General features: G+C 46.0%; 2 protein-coding genes across 3 annotated transcripts in view; both read left to right on the forward strand.

Annotated features, from left to right (window-relative positions):
* The first annotated feature begins 569 nt into the window (after nt 1–569).
* On the forward strand, nt 570–7636 carry LOC140420388 (uncharacterized). 2 transcript variants are annotated; one of them, XM_072504393.1, is made up of 2 exons: nt 570–950; nt 4082–7636. In XM_072504393.1, the coding sequence occupies exon 2, from the start codon at nt 4397–4399 to the stop codon at nt 5783–5785; it is 1389 nt and encodes a 462-aa protein (XP_072360494.1). In that variant the 5' UTR covers nt 570–950; nt 4082–4396; the 3' UTR covers nt 5786–7636. The 2 variants fall into 2 exon arrangements, with proteins under 2 accessions (XP_072360494.1, XP_072360493.1); XM_072504392.1 differs by lacking the exon at nt 570–950 and adding an exon at nt 1452–1609.
* Nucleotides 7637–9337: 1701 nt separating this feature from the next.
* LOC140420408 (uncharacterized) overlaps nt 9338–14523 on the forward strand; it is a 38809-nt gene continuing 33623 nt past the window's right edge. Inside the window, exon 1 of the mRNA XM_072504426.1 lies at nt 9338–10001. The gene's annotated coding sequence lies outside the window, so the exon portion shown is untranslated. The remainder of the gene's footprint in view (nt 10002–14523) is intronic.

Below are 14523 nucleotides of genomic sequence, written 5' to 3' on the forward strand. Positions count from 1 at the left end.
TCTCCAGCCTTCAGCTCTGTTACTGGGCTGTCATTGACATGAGCAACAGAGAGACAGCAAGTTGCCTGAGGCTTAAATGGGAAGTTGAAACTTGTGACTCAAGACCAACTGTGTAAGATGGTTGAAAAGATCAGGAATTTTGAAAGATAAATTCTAAACCCAGTGAACAAATAATGAGTCATAAGACAAAAACTTCAGGTTTTATGACTTTTACTGCAACAAACTAGAAGCAACAATGCCTAAACACTATTTTTATAGGGAGCGTATCCCTTAAACTACAAATAGAATGTTGCCCTTTTACTTTTAAGACAATCAAAAATCACACTCCATGGTTTTGTCGCTGAAGTTGTCACTCAATTCTCCTGGAACCAGCCCAATGTGATTCTTCGTTCCTGTGTTTACTTCCATTCTGTTCCTTTGCCTGATTGGCAATCCTTAACCCCAGAAGTGTATTTTGCAGTGATGGTTCTCCTGATGATATTCAGGTCCTGATAAACCAAGTGACTCTTCCAAATCCTGAAGTGGCGTTAGGTTTTTTTCTGCAAATCTTCATCTAATATCCTGTAAAAGGAATTTACAAATGGAAATTGAGATCTGGCAATTCTAGTTTCCATCCAACACACTCTCCCTCCATTCTCAGTCTGCTGTATGTAATATTCATCCTCCTAATTCTCTAAAGGTGCTGATTCAGGCTGACTGACAGATCCCTGCTTCCCGTTTTGGAGAGGCCTGAAAATCTCCATGCAGGCTGCCAGACAGAAATATGTCTATGTTACTGAACTCAAAATGTGTGCAACATACAGACTGGATTCACTTCCTTTCTCTTCAGCTGCTGCAAGTCACCAATGTCCCCTCAGAATGAGGAAAGAAATGGAAAGATAAAGTAGACTTGGAGCGGCTGCTGCCTCTTGTGGGGCATTCCAGAACGAGAGGTCATACATAGTCTTACGGTAAGCGGTAGCAAATTCAAAAGTTTTAATTTAAAAAAAATAAATACATTTAGAGTACCCAATTATTTTTTTTTCAATTAAGGGGTAATTTAGTGTGACCAATCCACCTACTCCGCACATCTTTGGGTTGTGGGGGTGATGTTGCCCAGAGGAGGAACTTTTAGTCTGAAAACCATTGATCAACCTCAACAGTGTGACATCACAAAGGGGCTCATCCTCTAAATCAGCCAATAGGAATCAATCCACTCCGCGGTGACGTCATTGCATGAGCGCGCACACGCCAGCGCGCGCACACGCGATCCCCCGCCCCCATCCTCTGTTCCCTCTTCCCCCAACACATTCTCGAGACGGTTTCCAGGGAACCGGCTGACAGTTCCGGCCGTCGGTGATTTCCCCTCCCCTGACCCGGTACTGCGCATGTCTCAGGGAGAGGGGACGCGGCGCATGCGCAGGGATGCTTACTTCCGCTGACCTGCCCGCTCAGGTGTTGACCAATGGGAAGACCTGGAGGACCGGAAAGATTCTGCCTCTCCACCAATCAGAGCTCTCCCATTGTCTCAATGCGGAAGCCGGACATGGAGGTTTTTGCCGAACAAAGCTGTTGTTCCTCCAACCCTGAATGAGCTGGAGCTTCACACAGACTCCTGTCACCAACATCTGTGAGTAAAACACTTTCTTTTCTCATTCTGACCGTCAATTGGTAACTTGCAGCAACTGAATGGAAAGGAAGTGAATCCAGGGAGGGTACAGACTCTGGAAAGGTTGGCCCAGGTCTCTCTCTCTCACTCTTAAAGACATTGACATCCTTTCCTCCCTCAGCTTGACACATTTATTTGTCTGGCTAAAAGGATGGTCTCTTTCCCAATGTTCACAATTAAAGGGCTGGTTTCTCCAGGAGATGGCTGACATTAAAGGGGCCAGTAAACAGGCCAAATCCAACCCAGCCAATTACTTCCCTGTCGGAATACTCTCCATCATCAGCATAGTGATGGAAGGAGTCATCAAATGTCCTATTAAGTGGCACTTATTCTACAATAACCTGCTCCTGGACGCTCAGTTTGGGTTCTGCCAGGGTCACTCAGCTCCTGACCTCATTACAGCCTTGGTTCAAACTTGGACGTAAGAGCTGAATGCCAGAAGTGAGGTGAGAGTGACTACCCTTGTCATGAAGGCAGCATTTGACTGAGTATAGCATCAAGGAGCCCCAGCTAAACTGGAGTCAATGGGATTCAGGGGATAACTCTCCACTGGTTGGAGTCATACCTGGCACAAAGGAAGATGGTTGCGGTGATTGGAGGTCAATCATCTCAGCTCCAGGACATCACTGCAGGAGTTCCTCAGGGCAGTATCCTAGGCCCAACCATCTTCAGCTGCTTCATTAATTATCTCCCATCATAAGATGAGAAGTGGTGATGTTTGCGGATGACTGCACAATGTTTAGCACCATTCTCAACTCCTCAGATAATGAAGCAGTCCATGTCCAAATTTAGTAAGACCTGGACAATATCCAGACTTGGGCAGATAAGTGGCAAGTTACATTCGTGCTACACAAGTGCAAGGCAATGACCATTTCCGACAAGAGAGGATCTAACCACCACCCCTTGACATTCAGTGGCATTCCCATCGCTGAAACCCGCCACAACCAACATCAAACCTTCCACATTCAAACCTTCCACCACCGACAAATATTAGCAGCCGTGTATACCATTTCCAAGATACACTGCGGTAACTCCTAAAGGTTCCTCAGACAGCACCTTCCAAATCCACAACCACTACCATCTAGAAGGACAAGAGCAGCAGATACCTGGGAACCTCACCACCTGGAGGTTCACTTCCAAGTTACACACCACCCTTACTTGGAAATATATTGCCATTCCTTCACTGTCCCTGGGGCAACATCTTGGAACTCCCTCCTTAACAACACAGGGGATGTAGGGCAGCATGGTGGAGCAGTGGTTAGCGCTGCTGCCTCACGGCGCCGAGGTCCCAGGTTCGATCCAGGCTCTGGGTCACTGTCCGTCTGTAGTTTGCACACTCTCCCCGTGTTTGCATGGGTTTCACCCCCACAACCCAAAGATGTGCAGGGTAGGTGGATTGGCCTCACTAAATTGCCCCTCAATTGGAAAAAATGAATTGGGTACTTTAAATTTATAAAAAACAAATTTTAAAAAAACAGCACGGGATGTACCAACACCTCAAGGACTGCAGCAGTTCAAGAAGGCAGCTCACCACTACTTCGGAAGGGCAACTGGGGATGGGCAATAAATGCTGGCCTGACCAGCATTGTCCACATCCTGTAAATTAATTTTTAAAAATTTACTATCAGACAGAGATATGTCTAGTGTTGTTATGTGGTATGTATTATATATATTATTGGTTCTGTAATAAAATACATGTATTATTATTTCTATTTTTGTAATATAGTACTGTACCTACATTATATATTTCCAGTCATACAGTCATTGCAGCACTGACAGAATCCATTTGGGAACTCAAGTCAATGCTGACTCTCTGTACAGCAATCCAGTCAGTCCCATTCCCCCTCGATATCCCTGTTCCCCTGCAAGTTTATTTTCTTCAAGTGACCATCCTATTTTATTTTAAATTATTGATCAACTGGACTTCCACAACCCTTGTGGGCAGTGAGTTCCCTGTCATGACCACTCCATGACTAAATAAAATTCTTCCTCAGAATTTCCCTATCTCTAATCAGTAAATGTAATTGTATGGAGATTCTCTACTCTTGTGCAGGTTTTAGTGAGTTTAGATTTGTTGATCAGCACCTTCAGGAACATTGTGAGGGAAAGTAAGTGAATACAGTCTGTTTATTACACACATTTTTCATCCAGTAATATAGACATATATCTGTCTGGCAGCCTGCATGAAGATTTTCAGGTCTCTGTGTCCAGGACAGGAAGCTCGGATCTGTGAATCAGCCTGAATCAGCGCCTTCAGGAGAATTGGGAGGGTGAATATTAGATACAGCAGAGTGAGAATGGAGGGAGAGTGTGTGGGATTGAAATTTAGAGCATTTCAGGGAAAGAGAGAGGAAAGAATGTTCGATATTATCTAGAATTGTCTGTTCTGAATTTCTATCCTGCACTGACAACGATTACTATTTCTGTTTGCAGGAAGTTAGAACGAGAGGAGTTTCAGGCCGATATCTCAAACTAAATATCATGTCAAGAACTGACTGAGTCACTCAATTCTTGGGAACTGAAGATCATCGGCCTTTGAATCTAGAAGGAGAAATGTTTGTCTATTCTGTCTGCTTCAAGATATTTTAAACATCAGTGTGTCTGGAAAAGCACTGAGACACACACACACACCCGTGTGAGACTATTACAGAGCACTGACTGTGGAAAGAGCTTTAACCAATGACACAGCCTGAAAAAATACTACACCGTTCACATCAGGGAGAGACTGTATAGGTGTTCTGTGTGTGGATGAGGCTTCAACTGATCGTCCAACGCGGTGAGATCACCCGGACCATGGAGAGACCATGGAAATGTGAGGATTGTGGGAAGGGATTCAAAGGCCCGTATGGGCTGGAAAGGCATCAATGCAGTCACACTGGAGAGAAGCCGTTCACCTGCTCTGACTGTGGGAAGGGATTCACTCAGTTATCCAGACTGCAGAGCCACCAGAGAGTTCACACTGGAGAAAGGCCTTTCACCTGCTCTCAGTGTGAAAAGAGATTCACTCAGATTGGCAACCTGCGGAGACACGAACGAGTTCACACTGTGGAGAGGCCGTTCACCTGCTCTGACTGTGGGAAGGGATTCACTCAGTTATCCAGACTGCAGAGCCACCAGAGTGTTCACACTGGAGAGAGGCCTTTCACCTGCTCTCAGTGTGAAAAGGGATTCACTGACATTAGCAACCTGCGGAGACATGAACGAGTTCACACTGGAGAGAGGCCTTTCACCTGCTCTCAGTGTGAAAAGGGATTCACTGATAGTGGCAGCCTGTGGAGACACGAACGCATTCACACTGGAGAGAGACCTTTCACCTGCTCTCAGTGTGAAAAGGGATTCACTGACATTGGCAGCCTGCGGAGACACGAACGAGTTCACACTGGGGAGAGGCCGTTCACCTGCTCTGACTGTGGGAAGGGATTCACTCAGTTATCCAGACTGCAGAGCCACCAGAGTGTTCACACTGGAGAGAGGCCTTTCACCTGCTCTCAGTGTGAAAAGGGATTCACTGACATTAGCAACCTGCGGAGACATGAACGAGTTCACACTGGAGAGAGGCCTTTCACCTGCTCTCAGTGTGAAAAGGGATTCACTGATAGTGGCAGCCTGCGGAGACACGAACGCATTCACACTGGAGAGAGGCCTTTCACCTGCTCTCAGTGTGAAAAGGGATTCACTGATAGTGGCAGCCTGTGGAGACACGAACGCATTCACACTGGAGAGAGACCTTTCACCTGCTCTCAGTGTGAAAAGGGATTCACTGACATTGGCAGCCTGCGGAGACACGAACGGGTTCACACTGGAGAGAGACCGTTCACCTGCTCTCAGTGTGAAAAGGGATTCATTGACATTGGCATCCTTCGGAGACACGAACGAGTTCACACTGGCGAGAGGCCTTTCACCTGCTCTCAGTGTGAAAAGGGATTCACTGACATTGGCAACCTGCGGAGACACGAACGAGTTCACACCGGGGAGAGGCCATTCATCTGCACTGTGTGTGATATGGGTTTCACTCAATTATCCAGCCTGCTGAAACACCATGTCACTCACACCAAGAGCAGGCCCTTTAAATGCTCTGACTGCTGGAGGGGTTTCAAAAGCTCACCGACTGATGTCCCACCAGCGCGTTCACTCTGAGGAGAGACCGTTCAGCTGCTCTCACTGCACAAAGAGCTTTAGAACCTCATCCAACCTGATGAAACACGAGCGAGGCCACACCGGGGAGAGATAGTTCACCTCTCCGACTGGGAAAAGATTCACTCGGTCATCACTTGCTGAACCACAATGTCACTCACACCAATGAGAGACCCTTTAAATGCTCTGACTATGGGAGTGGGTTTAAAAGCTCTCGGGTACTGATGTCAGACCAGCGCATTCACACTGAGGAGAGACCGTTCAGCTGCTCTCCCTGCACAAAGAGGTTTCAAACATCATCCACATTGCGGAGACACCAGTGAGTTCACACTGGAAAGAAGCCATTCACCTCTCACTGTGGGGAGGGATTCACTCAGTCGTCCAACATGCTGAGACACCAAAGGGTTCACAAGTGATGATGGTTAGATTCTGCTGTTATTCCTGCTGTTAATCACATCCAGGACTGAACCTGGAATGGGTGGAGAGATTTGTCTTCTCATCAACTCCTCCTGCTGCTAGGATGTGGCGATCCTGGCGAACTACTGCTCCCCGGACCTGGAATACCCGACTGTGAAGTGCCATCCAAACTACCTTCCATGGAGTTCACTTCTACCATCATCACGGCGGTTTACATCCCACCCCAGGCGGAAGTGAAGAAGGCACATCAAATAAAACATCAAAACATAATAAAGAGAGTTAAACAAAAACATTAAAAAATATTAGGAAATGAATAGATGGTTCAGAATTTCTTAAAGCATGAAAACAGAACAAACTTTAGTCATGAAACTTTATTCTTAAAGAAATTCTTATCAATGGTCTAACCCCTTATTGGTTTCAAATTCTCAGCTGAGGCTTCCTAATTTATTCAATTCTAGAAACTGAATTGAAGAATTTTACTGCACCAATTCTTAAAGGTACCAATAAAGCAATAAATCTGTAATCTATCAATGAGCCTCTTCCTTTGACCTAATGGAATCTTTAATTTTTCTTGTTACTGGAGCCCACTGGAGGCAAAGTCATGAGACTGCCAAGTCCAGCAGAAAGAAACCCTCCAACCCTCCCTCTTCACCAAGTGTCAGAATGAACAAAATGCAGTCCTGGATGTAATTGAAGCTGAAACAATAACAGCAGAATCCAACCCCTGGAATCAATTGTGAACTTGTTGGTGTCTCAGCAGGTATGAGGAAACACTGAATCCCTTCCCACACTGAGAGCAGGTGAATGACTTCTCCTCAGTGTGAACTCATTGGTGTGACTTCAGGCTGGATGATTGAGTGAATCCCTTCCCACACTGAGAGCAGGTGAACGGTCTCTCCCCAGTGTGAACTCGCAGGTGGGACGTCAAGGTAGATAATTGATTGAATCCCTTCCCACACTCAGAGCAGCTGAATGTCTTCTCCCCAGTGTGGATGATTCACAGAATCCCTTCCCACACTGAGAGCAGATGAACGGCCTCTCCCCAGTGTGAACCCACTTGTGCCTCTGCAGGCTGGATAATTGAGTGAATCCCTTCGCACACTGTGAAAAGTTCAATGGCCTCTCCCCAGTGTGAACCCTCTGGTGTGTTTGCAGGGTAAATGACTGACTGAATCCTTTCCCACACAGAGCAGCTGAATGGTGCCTCCCAGTGTGAATGCGCCAATGAGCTTCCAGTGCAGATGGTGCTTTGAATCCATTCCCACAGTCCCAGCATTTCCACTGTTTCTCCATGTTTTGGGTCTCCTTGTGTCTCCCTAGGTCAGACAATTGAAGCCTTACCCACACAGAGAACATTTGTACAGTCTTCCCTCGCCGCTGTGAATAGTGCGGTGTTTTTTCAGGCTGTGTAACTGATTAAAGCTCTTTCCATAGTCAGTGCACTGGAACATTCTCACTCGGGTGGGTGTTCTCCAAGGGATCAAGTGACTGTCAGATCAAGAGGTGATGTTTGAGATTTCTGTCTGTAATTACTCCTCTTCTAATATCCTGTAAAAACAATTTACAAAAGTTATCACTGTCTGTACAGGATAGAAACTCAGAACAGACAATTCTGGTTCCTATGGAACATTCTTTCCACTCATTCCCCACATGCCGTAAATCTGCATCCCACACACTCTCCCTCCATTCTCACTCGGCTGTATCTAATATTCACCCAATTCTCCTGAAGGTACTGATTCAGGCTGATTGACAGATTCATGTTCACGGTTTCCTGTCCTGGACACAGCGACCATAACAAATATGAGCTGCAGTCGGCCATTTGACCCACTGAACTTTGGCTCAACCCTGTATTGAGCCCAATCGCCGATTTAGCTCAGCACCATTTCCCCACATTATCCCCCATATCCCTTGGTGACTTCAACATCTCTCAACCTATCAATCTCAATCTGGAAAATATTTGATGACTGAGGCTCCACAGTCCTCTGGAGTAGAGAATTCCAAAGCTTCACCACATCCTCAAGTGAAGAATTCACTCCTCATCTTAACTTTTCAGTCCATTTTCCTACCTGTTCCCCGTGACCCTCAACTCTCTCATCAATCAGAAATCTATCTAGTTTCACAGCGCCGAGGACCCAGGTTCGATCTGTGTGGAGTTTACACAAAATCCCCGTGTCTGCGTGGGTCTTATTTCCACAACCCAAAGATGTGCAGGGTAAGTGGATTGGCCATACTAAATTGGCCCTTAATTGGAAAAAACATTATTTGGGTACTTTAAATTTAAAAAAAGATGTTTTGGTGAGGGGGGTGGGGGGGAGGTGTCACAATCAAAATCAATTACTAGCCACATGTACCTTGTCATGTTGGGGTCAATGTCCACCCCTTCACTTTTCATCCCAGTCCCAGGAGGTTGGAGACTGGGCTCTGGAGAAGTAATGGTGGCCGCAGCTCCCACAATTCCCCCGTGCTGAAGAAACTGCTCTATCCACCGCACGGGCGAGCGGATGACCGGAACTGCACATGTCCAAGAGAGAGAGGCCCTCAATTGAAAAAAAAAAGACTGGGCACTTTAAATTCCAAAAAATATTTCTGTCCAATTTCCTTGAATATATTCAATGAACCCAGACTCCACTGGTTCCTGTGGGAAAATAATTCCAGAGATTAACAACACTCTGAGGGAAGAGATGACTGGAATTATATAACGTAGCTACAGATTACAAAACTAGAAATAATAATCAATGTACTTTACACAACCATAAATAATGTATCTAATCTGTACCATATAACAACACTGGACATTTCTTGATCTGATATTAATTTGCTGTTCCCTTAATGGTCAGCCATCTCTGGGAAACCAGCCCTTTAATTGTGAACGTGAGGAAAGAGACCATCCTTTTAGCCAGACAAATAAATGTGTGAAGCTGAGGGAGCAAAGGATGTCAATGTCTTTAAGAGAGAGAGACCTGGGCCAAGCTTTGCAGAGTCTGCACCCTCCCTGGATTCACTTCCTTTCCCTTCAGTTGTTGCAAGTGACCAATTGAAGGTGAGAATGAGAAAAGAAATGGAAAGGGGGAGAAAAGAAAGTGTTTTACTCACAGATGTTGGAGACAGCAGGCAGTTTCAGTTCGTGTGAAGCTCAATTGTCATTCACACAAAACCCGCGCTCTGATTGGCTTAAGGACCAGAGTCTTTCCGGTCCTCCCAGTTTCTCATTGGCGAACACCTGAGCAGGAAGGTCAGAGGGTGGGCTCTCCTCTGCGCTGCGCAGTTCCCTGTCTCCCTTGGACATGCGCAGGTGGAGATGGAGAACACCGAGCGGCTTCTCGCTCTGGCCGGAAGCGTCAGCCGGTTGCCTGGAAACCTTGTCTGCTGATGTGCAGGGGGTGGGGAAACAACGACTGGGGGCGGGGCTCGTCTGCTCCCGCCGGGCCTGCGCACTGGAACCCGGAAACGTCTCCGCGGAGCAGTGATTCAGGCAGGGCTCCGTGGGACGTCACAATGACTCAGATGGGCGTTCCCAGCACACAGTCTCCCATTGGGAGCAACATCCCTGGTCACAGAAACAAAATATTGCGGATTGGACAACAGCTCAGCGTAAGGAGGTCAAATCCCTGTCCGCCCCCTCATTGTCTCCATGAGTGACATTGGCCAATAGGAACTTGTGGAGGATTGGATTGGCGCTGATCCTCCATCCAATCAGAATTTGGGGCCTGTGTCACTGGCTGCACGGAGTTTCCTTCACTGTCTGCCCAGCAAACCTGCTGCTCCTCTCGCTTCACACAGACTGAAACCTCCTCTAAACCCTGTAAGTAAAACACTTTCTTTTCTCCCCATTACATTTATGTTCTCATTCTCACCTTCACATGGTGACTTGTTTAAATCCTCAGGCCCAGATGAGATGTTTCCCAGGCTGCTGTGGGCCGCAAGAGAGGAGATTGCAGAGGCTCTGAGAATAATTTTCAAATCTCTGGTCACAGGAGCGGTGCCAGATGACTGGAGGACAGATAATGTGGTTCCATTATTCAAGAAGAGTAGGGAAAATCCAGGAGATTACAGACCAGTGAGTTTAACGTGAGTGTTAACACGTGGCTAAAGGAGTGGTGCGGGAAAGAGGGATTCCATTTCATGGGGCATTGGCATCAGTACTGGGGCAGGAGGGACCTGTACCGTTGGGACGGTCTTCACCTGAACCATTCTGGGACCAGTGTTCTAGCGAATAGGATAAATAGGTTGGTCACAAGGACTTTAAACTAGCAAGTTGGGGGGAAGGGAAGGGTAAAGCTATGGACAGTATAATGGAGTCTTACAACACCAGGTTAAAGTCCAACAGGTTTGTTTCGATGTCACTAGCTTTCGGAGTGCTGCTCCTTCCTCAGGTGAATGAAGAGGTCTTCATTCACCTGAGGAAGGAGCAGCGCTCCGAAAGCTAGTGACATCGAAACAAACCTGTTGGACTTTAACCTGGTGTTGTAAGACTTCGTACTGTGCTCACCCCAGTCCAACGCCGGCATCTCCACATTATGTCAGTATAATGGTTAATGGAGATCAAGGCAGCAGGTTACGTGACAGGTTATTATGTAGAGATATGGGTTCAAAGACGAGGAAAATTAGGAGAAAGGGTAAGAGGAAAAATAAATTGCGAAAAGTTACTGATCAAGGTGTTAGGATTCATAACAAAGACATAAAAAACAGCATAAGTGTACTTTACCTGAATGCTCGTAGTATACGAAATAAGGTAAATGAGTTGATGGCGCAAATCATCGTGAATGACTATGATTTAGTGGCCATTACTGAAACATGGTTAAAAGATGGTCACGACTGGGAGTTAAATATCCAAGGGTATCAGACTATACGAAAGGATAGAATGGACGGTAAGGGCGGTGGTGTAGCTTTGTTGTTTAAGGATGGCATCCGGGCAATAGTAAGGGATGATATTGGTGCCATGGAGGGCAAGGTTGAATCAATTTTGGTGGAAATCAGGAATAGTAAGGCGAAAAGGTCACTGAAAGGAGAAGTCTATAGGCCACCAAATAGTAACAGGATGGTAGGGCAGGCAATAAGCAAATAAATAACGGATGCATGTAGAAATGGTACAGCGGTTATCTTGGGAGATTTTAATCTGCATATCGATTGGTTTAACCAGGTTGGTAAAGGCAGCCTTGAGGAGGAGTTTATAGAATGTGCCCGGGATAATTTCCTGGAACAGTATGTAATGGAACCTACAAGGGAACAAGCGGTCCTAGATCTGGTCCTGTGTAATGAGGCAGGATTGATTAATGATCTCATAGTTCAGGATCCTCTTGGAAGGAGCGACCACAATATGGTGGAATTTGAAATACAGCTGGAGGATGACAAGGTAAAATCAAACACTAGTGTTTTGTGCTTAAACAAAGGCGATTACAATGGGATGAGAAAAGAACTAGCTAAGGTAGACTAGGAGCAAAGAGTTCATGGTGAAGCAGTTGAGGAACAGTGGAGAACCTTCCGAGCGATCTTTCACAGTGTTCAGAAAAGGTTCATACCGACAAAAAAGAAAGACGGTAGAAAGGGGAAAAATCGACCTTGGATATCGAAGGAGGTGAGGGAGAGTATCAAATTGAAGGAAAAAACATACAAAGTGGCAAAAATTAGTGGGAGACTAGTGGACTGGGAAGTTTTTAGGGGACAACAGAAAGCTACTAAAAAAGCCATAAAGAAGAGTAAGGTAGACTATGAAAGTAAACTGGCTCAGAACATAAAAGCAGATAGTAAAAGCTTCTACAAATGTATAAGACAAAAAAGAGTGGCTAAGGTAAATATTGGTCCTTTGGAAGATGAGAAGGGAGATTTAATAATAGGAGACGGGGAAATGGCTGAGGAGCTGAACAGGTTTTTTGGGTCAGTCTTCACAGTGGAGGACACAAATAACATGCCAGTGACTGATGGAAATAAGCATATGATAGGTGAGGACCTTGAAATGATTGTAATCACTAAGGAGGCAGTATTGGGCAAGCTAATGGGGCTAAAGGTAGACCAGTCTCCTGGCCCTGATGGGATGCATCCCAGAGTGTTAAAAGAGATGGCTAGGGAAATTGTAAACGCACTAGTGATAATTTATCAAAATTCACTAGACTCTGGGGTGGTCCCAGAGGATTGGAAAGTAGCAAACGTGACACCACTGTTTAAAAAAGGAGGTCGGCAGAAAGCGGGTAATTATAGGCCGGTAAGCCTAACTTCGGTTGGAGGGAAAATGCTAGAATCTATTATTAAGGAGGAAATAGCGGGGCACCTGGAGGGAAATTGTCCCATTGGGCAGACGCAGCATGGGTTCACAAAGGGTAGGTCGTGTCTGACTAATTTGGTAGAATTTTTTGAGGCCGTTACCAGTGCAGTAGGTAACGGGGAGCCAATGGATGTGGTATATCTGGATTTCCAGAAAGCTTTTGACAAGGTGCCACACAAAAGGTTGCTGCATAAACTAAAGATGCATGGCATTGAGGGTAAAGTGGTAGCATGGGTAGAGGATTGGTTAACTAACAGAAAGCAGAGAGTGGGGATATGGGTGTTTCTCTGGTTGGCAACCTGTAACTAGTGGGGTCCCTCAAGGATCAGTGTTGGGCCTGCAGTTGTTCACAATTTACATAGACGATTTGGAGTTGGGGACCAAGTGCAATGTGTCAAAGTTTGCAGACGACACTAAGATGAGTGGTAAAGCAAAAAGTGCAGAGGATACCTGAAGTCTGCAGAAGGATTTGGATAGGTTAGGTGAATGGGCTAGGGTCTGGCAGATCAAATTCAATGTTGCCAAGTGTGAGGCTATCCATTTTGGGAGGGATAACAGCAGAATGGATTATTATTTAAATGGTATGATGTTAAAACATGCTGCTGTGCAGAGGGACCTGGGTGTGCTGGTGCACGAGTCACAAAAAGTTGGTGTGCAGGTGCAACAGGTGATTAAGAAGGCTAATCGAGTTTTGTCTTTCATTGCTAGAGGGATGGAGTTCAAGACTAGTGAGGTTATGCTGCAATTGTATAGGGTGTTGGTGAGGCCACATCTGGAGTATTGTGTTAGTTTTGGTCTCCTTACCTGAGAAAGGACATATTGGCACTGGAGGGAGTGCAGAGGAGATTCACTAGGTTGATCCCAGAGTTGAGGGGATAAGATTATGACGAGAGGTTGAGTAGACTGGGACTGTACTCATTGGAATTTAGAAGGATGCGGGGGGATCTTATTGAGACATATAAAATTATGAAGGGAATAGATAGGATAGATGCGGGCAGGTTGTTTCCACTGGTCGGGGAAAGCAGAACTAGGGGGCATAGCCTCAAAATAAGGGGAGGTAGATTTAGGACGGAGTGTAGGAGGAACTTCTTCACCCAAAGGGTTGTGAATCTCTGGAATTCCTTGCCCAGTGAAGCAGTTGAGCTCCTTCTTTAAACGTTTTTAAGAAAAAGATAGGTGCCTTTCTAAAGAATAAAGGGATTCGGGGATATGGTGTACGGGCCAGAGAGTGGAGCTGAGTCCACAAAGATCAGCCGTGATCTCATTAAATGGCGGAGCAGGCTCGAGGGGCCAGATGGCCTACTCCTGTTCCTAATTCTTATGTTCTTATGAGTGGTCAGGAAATAAATATTCTGAGGGACAGAATTAATCTCTGTTGCTGAGGCAAGAATTAATCAAGGATAGTCAGCATGGCTTTGTCAAAGGGAGATTATGTCTTATAAAGACCGACCCAAACAAAGGCTGTAACAGGTTTCTGAGCAGCAATAGCAGTGCCTCTGGTTCTGCACCAGAACAAGGAGATGGAGCAGAGGCTGTGGACAGGGCACGTTCTGCACAATGTCCTCTGCCAAATTGGAGACTTGGAGTCAGACCTCTACATGCTGCTTGACAGTGAAGGGACTGACTGTCTGACAAGCCTGCCAATCCACTCAGCATCTCAATGTTCACCCTCATCCGTGCCTTTAAAATCCTCATCTGAGTCCACCCATAGCAGAACCCATCTCTGACCTCACCATCCAATGAACTGGCAAGCAAACTATATTTCACCCTGACCTGGATCCAGTTCCAGTGTTTCACCACAGCTGATCCCAACTCTATCGTGGCTGCTAAGTTTGTGCAGTGTCATATCTGAGCTGGTGGCAGAGAGGGACAGATCAAATGGCTATGTGTCTTCATGAAGTGCTAAGCTGTTGCACTCTCTTTTCATCTTTGACCTGCTGTGGCTGAACAGGCAGCATTTTCACGATGGGCCGAAGGGCATCTTTCTGTGCTGTAAAACTCTCTGATTCTTAAGTTTTGAGTCTCTGAAAGCAGGAAATGAGAAGGAGAAAGTTGGTTTGAAGGA

The sequence above is a fragment of the Scyliorhinus torazame genome, chromosome 5 (genome assembly GCF_047496885.1).
Source record: "Scyliorhinus torazame isolate Kashiwa2021f chromosome 5, sScyTor2.1, whole genome shotgun sequence".
Classification (NCBI taxonomy): Eukaryota; Metazoa; Chordata; class Chondrichthyes; order Carcharhiniformes; family Scyliorhinidae; genus Scyliorhinus; species Scyliorhinus torazame.

Excerpts from the sequence above, each read along its gene's own strand:
- LOC140420388 (XM_072504393.1), top strand. The coding sequence starts at position 4,397 with ATGAGGCTTCAACTGATCGTCCAACGCGGTGAGATCACCCGGACCATG.